This window comes from Bidens hawaiensis, unplaced genomic scaffold (assembly GCF_021521415.1).
Source record: "Bidens hawaiensis isolate Kalapana, Puna unplaced genomic scaffold, B.hawaiensis_p1.1 tig00039630_1, whole genome shotgun sequence".
Lineage (NCBI taxonomy): Eukaryota > Viridiplantae > Streptophyta > Magnoliopsida > Asterales > Asteraceae > Bidens > Bidens hawaiensis.
Window position 1 is genome coordinate 58,720 of NW_027496984.1, and position 8,540 is coordinate 67,259.

The 8,540-nt window shown below is 35.5% G+C and overlaps 1 protein-coding gene across 1 annotated transcript; it reads left to right on the forward strand.

Annotated features, from left to right (window-relative positions):
* Positions 1–7,903, forward strand: LOC143591426 (disease resistance protein RUN1-like). The gene is made up of 6 exons (XM_077071631.1): positions 1–71; positions 4,862–4,940; positions 5,144–5,328; positions 5,423–6,518; positions 6,603–6,905; positions 7,123–7,903. The coding sequence occupies exons 1-6, from the start codon at positions 1–3 to the stop codon at positions 7,900–7,902; spliced, it is 2,514 nt and encodes an 837-aa protein (XP_076927746.1). The 3' UTR covers position 7,903.
* Positions 7,904–8,540: the final 637 nt, after the last annotated feature.

An 8,540-nucleotide genomic window follows, 5' to 3' on the forward strand; every position in this document is an offset into this window, starting at 1 on the left:
ATGTGTCTTGATAGTTACTGTTCTGAGAAAGAAGAAAATATTAGAGAAGAAGATGGAATAATTCCTTTCAGGTCAGCTACTTATTTAATCAAAGTATTAATATTTAATTTTATCGATCTTTTCTCGACTTTGTACCATATTTGCCGATTACTTGTGGTTTTATGATAGTTGATGTGTTCTAGCTTAGATATATATAGTGACACTCATGCTTGTTTATTAGTTTTATAATTATAGATGATTTAAGATGTCAACACTTCATTTTGGGTTGCTATGTGAAACTTTTTATCATGTTGTGACTTAGTTTTATGCTAGATATATTGTTATAGCTACTTGATTTAATTACATTCTTATATATCATTTGTATGTCATAATGTTGAGTATGTGGTCTCGTTAGTTTCACAAGTTATAAGCATAAAGGCTAGCCCAGGGAAGTTTACATAGGATGTGTTTTTCTCTTTTTAAATTTAGGAAATCTTTATATGTGAATGAACAATTCATTCCACTAATAAATGTTACAGGAGTCAATAATCGAAAACAACCGACAACAAGAAATCAAAGCTCCGCGGAAGAGCTGGTTTATGGTCCATGGGGATATATTTGATTCAGTTTTTTGGTGGAGTTTCAGACTCAAGTACAGTATGCTGCATAAGTGCGTAAACAGGATTGTCTCGAATTTGTATGTTGAGTTTTGTGGTCAAACAATTAACTTTGACTTTTTGGTCAAAATTTGAATAGGAAAGGTTAAAGGCTTCTACCTGGGATGTCTGAATCCAGATTTGTGTGATTCCAACAAAGTGAGAAGCATTTGTTGTTTTAAGGCTGTATGCTATGGTGAGGGGCATCGAAGTCCCTCCATGGTGCCACGTCAACGCCACGTCATCGCCTCGTAAACAACGAGGCATCGAAGCCCGTCCCGCTATGGTTAATGCCCCATGGGCGCCCCAATATATATATATATGCATATATATGTGTGTGTATGTGAGAGAGGAGAGAGAGAGGCCCTTTTCCGCGCCCGTCTTCACGACCACCGGAACCCCTTCTGCGCCCCCACCAACGGCGCCCCGCGGCGGTGTTCCGCGCCCTCATCATCCCATCCACCGCGCCCATTGTACATAGTCTAATTGGTTGTACAGTGCAATTGGTTTGATTGCCAAAGTTTCATTTTTAACTTTTTGGTCAAAGCTTGATCAGGAAAAGTCAAACTCAATTATTGGATTATCCAGAAAACTATGGTGGCTGAACTTCCAGTGAAAAATAATAAATAAATAAAAACTAATCAAGTTTGTATATTAATATATAAGATTTAAAAACGCTACAATTTATGGAATTTTTTTTTATATTTTTTTGATAAACTAATGCTAGATTATTTATTTATTTTTTTAATAAAATAGATACTTAATCTTTCTTAATAAAATAATGTCGGAAGATTAACTTAAAAGAATACCACAAAACAAGGTTGATGATGTGGTATATGAGGAAACCAACCCAGTATTTTGGGTGGAAGATGTGGTGGTCTATGATATGGTTCATGTTGTAAAAAGACCCGGATAAACTAGACTAAAAATTGTTGTAAGCTCAACTGTATGGTGTATATGATAAGCTTGATAAATTATATAAGTGCTGAAAAGATATAAAAATAAATGCTTGTCAAATCTAGTGGTACAATATCTTGATGCATAGTTAAATATTTGTTTAAAGTTCTGAAAAATTTAAAGATTACTGTGTGTACATGTGTTCATTTTTTGCAAAGAAATTTAGCTTAATTTTTTTCTTTATTTTTGCTTAAGTCTTGGATCCTCTACGCGTGTAGGAATATCAATCTGAGGGTTAAGGCATAAGCATTCTGCTTTATTTCTTGGTGTTTCGTATAAAGCCTTGGCTTTCTCCGCGCGATAATACGGGATTATCCGAATTGATTGTTAAGACCTTATACAACTTCAACTTATTTTATCTTTTTATAAGTGTTTGGTTGGTAGCAGAAGATGCAGTGTTCTCCAAATGAAAAGATCGTTCAACCTTGGGGGTCCTTAATAAAGTCAGGATCCTATTGAGTGCTTAACTAGTGGGAGGAGCGAGTTTCTACAAATTTAGAGCTGTAGCAAACCAAGAGGAAGCTCGCCTTATGAATAAATAATTCCTATACTAATTGCCGTCATTTTTAGTTGTATTCTCAATCAAATGGATTTGACCAGGGTTATTTGGAAGAAAAATTTGTTGGATCCATGATTTCTCAACTTATACACAGAGGCAAGGTCGGAAACATCAAACTGCAGGTTATGGGAAGTGACGAGCTTCTTGAGCACGAAGAGGTTCCTCCATGTCATCGGCATCATCTGAGCATAGTTCTTGGTAATGAAAGGATAACAGAGATAGGAAACGCCATGAGAGAAAGGATATGCAAGAAAATAAACCTAGATTTTTGAAACATTATCAGAACGCAACCGACTATTGAACGGTCGGAAAATTGTATTGTTCCCTCCGCACAACATCCGATCTCATCCGGACAATGTTCTTATCGTTAAAATTGTTGGTCTCAGCTAAGGGGGAGGTAGGGAGGTTTTGCTCTATAAAATCACTCATCGGATTCCCAAAAAAAGATGAAGACGATTGCGTTGTAGTTTTACCCATTATCCCAAAGAAACCCTAGGAAATAAGAAGAGAGAAGGATGATACCTGAACTTCTGGCGAGATATAATAAAAAACGAAGATCGAGTTAATATAGGCAATGATTTCCTACGTTCTAATATGTGCCGGTAATTGAGCTTGGGAAGTTGCATCACGTCTCATCAAAATCGGTCTCGCTGACGTCATCAAGAAGAAAATATAACCGCTATAGCGTGGACCATATTTGTTATATTTTGGGGACAATTTTGTGGATCAAAATCTCGCTTAAGGATCCTGAGTCTCATTATCTTACCAGCAGGAATCCCAAACAGGTTCGGTATCACTCTCACTAAATTAAGTCTCAATTTATTATTTACGTTTGTTTTGTTGATTCAGCTGTATTAGCTCGCTTATTTCAAATTCAAGTTTATTATATTTTAGTACCATTACTCGCCTACTTTAAGGTGAGTAATCACACCCCTTTTTCATCTTTTATTTTGGAGGTAACATGCGTACCACTATTTTAATTGTTTATACTAATTGAATCCTCAACCACAATTCTATTATTATTTGTTTAGGTGTATTGCACAATTGATTGAATATATGCTACTTGTTTATGTGTTTGCTTATTATTGCAGTTGGGCCACCTTATCTTCATCCTCATCCTCAGTTAATATGATTATACGTCATCTGAGTAACCGTTGACCGAACTAGCGTCATGGCCAAAAAACGCATTATTTGTTTAGGCTATTGTTTATTTAATTGATGTGATACTGCATCCGCATATAAATTGTATTTTATTATTATATTATATCAAATTTTGTGTTTTGCTCACTCAACATATTTTATTGACAAAACCATATTTTTATGCATGTTGCAAGTAGCTTTGTTAGATGTTGGAAGTTTGAAGCTCATTGCTTTAGGTTATCAACAAAATAGAGAATATTGTATAATTTATATATTTGTTTTGTATTTGTTGTTGAATATTTGTAAAGTGTACTTCGATTTTATGTCAATAAAATAATTATATATTGACACTTATTTATATGAGCTACTGAGTGATCAGTCGCGCCCTGCATATTTCGTCATAGGTTAGGGTGTGACAATGGCCACCTCCAAAACGAGTGGAGCTCTCACATTAAGAATCGATCATCAATTTTCACCATAGAATCCGATTTTGCCTTTTTGCATAAACTTTGACTGTGGAAATAATCTTCTGATGCTGGAATTAACCCCAAATTTAATGATCCATCCACTGTGGTGTAGTGATAGATAGCTTGGGTTTCTTAATGGAGACTCAAATTCAATTTCCATTTACAACACTTTGGAGGGATATGGGTGGCTCAATGAAGGAAGACTGAGATCTTTGTAATTTTCAGTTCGATCATGAGGGTATCCAGGTTTTACCACCAGTGGGCCTTCGAGCGGTGGGTTTTCCCTGGAACTGGAGATAACTTAGAGACGCTTAAGGGCTCCGTACGGCTGGGTTGGGCCAGCTGGTGGAGGCCTTTTGCCATTAGATTATCCCATAGGGAGTACCTAGACATTCTATGTTTGTTGGCCGTCCAAAAAAAACCCAAATTTAATGGTATTTATAAGAGTCTAATGATTAAGATTTAATCAATCCAAAAATTAGTCATAAATTTGGCTAATAGTTTTAATTTGCTTTTGATATATTTTGACTTCGCATAGGAAAAGGTGCTCGTTAGGTGAGCGACGGGAGTTCCGCTCGTTTTGGTGGTGGCTGCCGGCTGAGGGTGGTGGAAGCCGATGGTGGGTGATCTGCATATGGAATGGGGGTTGAAGATGGCCGGGGGGAGGGGGGTATATTTTAGGTGTATTTTGTTTAGTAGATGTGGTCTACTAAATTAATAAATGATATTATTTTATAGTTAAAAATAAAAGTATTTTACCACATCACATGTCATATCATCAAAAGAATAACGGAGTTAGTAATCTATTAGACTGAGACTGTTATTAGTAACTAGATTGCTAGTTGAGATTAATATTGGCTTATAGATAATAATTTGAATTATTAAAATCCAATTTTTATTGTGGTTTGCTTACATGTAATTTGCTCGAAAACATTTAGAGTAATTAACTCATAATCAGAAATGGTAGTACTAATAATAATAATACCAAAGTTAAATGAGAGGGTTTACTTTCTTGCACTTTCTTTCCCTATCCAAACATGGACCACAAACTTAAAACAGTTATTTTTAATTTATTAATGTGCAATTTTGTTTCGTTGACTTAGATTAGAAATCTTATCTTCTGGGAAATCAATTGCGAGGCTTTACTTTCTTGCACTTGCTTTCCAAATCCAAACATGGAATGTACTTCAGATTCATCCATTGCAAAGGGGTGTCGGTATGATGTGTTTTTGAGTTTCAGGGGTGACACCCGTAAGAAATTTGTTGCTCATCTCTACCAAGCTCTTCTGCGTAAAGGCATTATCACTTACAAAGATCCATTGAAGACTCGAGATTTTACATCATTGTATTCTCCAAGAACTATGCTTCTTCACCGTGGTGCTTAGAGGAAGAAGCAGACCGCTTACCCACTCTTCTATGACGTGAAACCCAGCGAAGTCCGTCATCAAGAAGGGTCAGTTGGGGAAGCCTTTGAAAAATATGTAAAGAAAAAGGCTGCTGGGAGATGGAGAGATGCTATGGAAAAAGCAGCAGACCTATCTGGGTGGGAGTTGGGAAAAACTTTTGATGGGTAATCCACTCCTCTTATATATTTGTTTCTTTATTATATCTGAGTGTATTCTGTAGATCTGAAATTAACTGATTGAATATTCTTTAACACATAGGGATGAAGCTAAGTTTATCCAAAAGATTGTTGAAGACATTTCACCGAAGCTACATATCATCATTTCAAATTTTAAAGAGAAGTTAGTAGGCATGGAGACGCGGGTAAAGAAAGTAGTTTCATCATTAGGAACCGGTTCTGATGATGTACGCATGATAGGGATCAAGGGGATGGGAGGAGCTGGGAAGACCACGTTGGCGAGAGCTGTTTTTTACGATGAATCCTTTCGGTTCGAAGGTAAAAGCTTCGTTGAGAATGTTAGAGAAGCTTCAAAAGGCTCTGGTTTGAAGGAATTGCAAGAAAAGGTTCTAAATGAAGTGTTTGATGATAATGACACTGTTGTAAAAGATGTTTTTGAGGGGGAAAGTATGATGAGAAGGAGGATGCGTAGTAGAAAGGTTCTTCTAGTTCTAGATGACGTGGATGATATAGACCAGCTTAAGGCGTTAGCAGGTGCCACTACTTGGTTTAAGCCGGGAAGTAGAATCATCATCACAACAAGAGGTACAGACCCGCTGTTAAAACATAAAGTGGATGTTATTCATGATGTCGATTTGTTATCAGAAGAGGAAGCAATTCGCCTCTTCCTTAGGTGTGCATTCGAGGGAGGGGTTCCAACTCAAGAGTATGAAGAACTGTCTAGAAAAGCTTTACTTTATGCTCAAGGTCTTCCCTTAACAATCAAAGTTTTGGGTTCCTCTCTTTGTGATAAAACTGCGCGTGAATGGAAAAAAACTATAAAAAGACTAAATGCAATTCTGTGGAAGCCAACTTTGGAAATATTGGAATTAAGCTATAATGGTCTAGATGATGAGCAGAAAAATATATTCCTAGATGTTGCATGCATACTGAAAGGTGAACAGAAAGACAAAGCAAAAAGAATACTTAAAAGTTGTGGTTATCATGCTGAACTTGCTTTAAAGGTTTTTGAGCAGAGATCTCTGATAACTGTTTCTGATACTGGACATTTGGGTTTGCATGGTCATATAGAAGAAATGGGCTGGGATATTGTTCGTCGTGTGGACCCTGATGATCCTAGCAAACATAGTCGATTATGGATTAAAGAAGAAAATAAAGATATACTGGTTGATGGTTTGGTAAGATTCAAGTTTATTTGTAAGGTGGAAAATTAACACATTTTCGTTTATTATTAATAAAATTCATGTCAATTTTATTTACAGGGTACCGAAGCTACAAAAAGTATAAAACTGTCAACTATGCAACTTAGTCTAGATACTATTATGAAGGGTCTTACAAAAATGACAAAACTTAGATTGCTTTACTTGGACAGCGGAAATCAAACTGATGTATGCACATCTCCATTCAACCATAACATTGCCAACTTACCAAATTCTTTACAATGTGTGTGTTGGCATGGTTACTCTTTGTCATGTTTACCTAAATCATTTCAAGCAAAAAAACTCGTTAACCTTGAAATGAGTGAGAGCAGCATCTCTCAACTATCGGAAGGAGGAGAAATAAAGGTAAAGATTCTTATTCGAACGAGTTGAAGCTAACAACATAATTATTGGGTTTTTTTCCCTTCCGGTTAGGCTTTTCTAACCGGTAAGAGTGTTTTTTAATTAAAGTTGCTGGTAAAAAAAAATAAATAAATAATGACTAGATTGTCTTACGTGACGAATTATAATGCTATATTCTGTCAATACGCCAGTAATCGCCTTTTTATTCTTCTTATGATAGATTCTTAAGAAGCTCAGATTCCTTGATCTCAAGGTTTCAAAGTTAAGAAACTTTGACCTCGGGAAGGCTCAGCGTCTTGAGACGTTAGATCTCAGAGGATGTAATGAGTTTGTAGAACTCAACATGCCAGATAAACTTCTAAAGCTCAAATTCCTCAATCTCAGTGGTTCTAAGTTGAGTAACCTTAACCTTGGGCTTACTCCAAATCTTGTGGAATTATATCTTGAAGGATGTGACGAATTTGAAGAACTCCAAATGCTTGATGAACTTCTAAAACTCAAATTGCTCGACCTTGGTGGTTCTAAGGTGAGTAGCCTTGCCTTCGGGCTAACTCCACATCTTGAGAAGCTAACTTTGTCAACTAAAGAGAAGCTTCTTCCGGATGACATTTGTATGTTAAAAAATCTGAAATATCTTAAACTTAAATCTTGTCGAGGCCTCAAGCAGCTACCTGAGGATATATGCAAATTAGAGTGTTTAGAGGAGTTACACCTAATTGATTGTTCATCTTTACGATCTATCCCAGACAGCATTTGTATGATCAAATGTTTAAAAAATTTACATCTTCCGTATATAGGAGCTAAGAAATTGCCTGAGGAAGTTGGAGGTTTCAGATCTTTGAAAGAGTTAAATATAGAAGGTGCACGAATTAATCATCTTCCCGAGAGCCTTTTTAAATTGAAAGGTCTGTATGTTGTATGTTTTACGGGGCTGCTTGAGTCACATGGTTTTACATTCTTCACAAAAATCTCAGACTACACAGCCACCTGCTACTTATAATTGTGAAAGACCCCATTGAAGCACTGAGTCTTTTGTATGTACTCATGGGATGATTTCAGTGAGCTTTGAAAGAGCCCGTTGAAGCAACTGGTCAAGCTTTGGTTATTTCATCAAGTGCCTAACTGACGTTTCAAGCAATCCATTTTGAAATTTTAAATTTCTGTGATTTTAGAATGTCCTCATAATAAATTTCTGGTTTTTTTTTTTTGGAAGGATGTACCAATACTATTAAAACAAGACCATTTTTTTACATGAATTTCAACCAGAGTAATCAACTAAGATGTCAACTAATGCTATTATTATTTATAGAATTGCTAACAAAGTTACAAATATAATTTTTAATGTTGTATTAAATTAGTTTTTAGATATTTATGAATTATAAAATTTTAGAGTTATTTATATCTTATGAATCTAAAAGGTATGTTCTTATGTATATTATTAATTTAATTTTTTCGTTGCATTTTTTAACCATCCGCATATTATATAGGCTATATCTTAGTTATGACAATATACTCAAATGTGTATTGTTTATTTGTTAATTTAAGGTTTAATTAATATTAAACCTTAAACTAAAATATTATATGTACTTTTCTAAGTTAATTTTTAGTTTATAGCCATTTTGCCCCTCTTAAAAATAT

What these genes read in the sequence shown, in the direction of transcription:
- LOC143591426 (XM_077071631.1), top strand. Translation starts at nt 1, where the DNA reads ATGTGTCTTGATAGTTACTGTTCTGAGAAAGAAGAAAATATTAGAGAA. An exon ending in TCCAAATCCAAACATGGAAT is followed by an intron (nt 4,941 to 5,143) that starts GTACTTCAGATT and finishes CGTGGTGCTTAG; the next exon opens with AGGAAGAAGCAGACCGCTTA. An exon ending in CGGAAGGAGGAGAAATAAAG is followed by an intron (nt 6,906 to 7,122) that starts GTAAAGATTCTT and finishes TTCTTATGATAG; the next exon opens with ATTCTTAAGAAGCTCAGATT.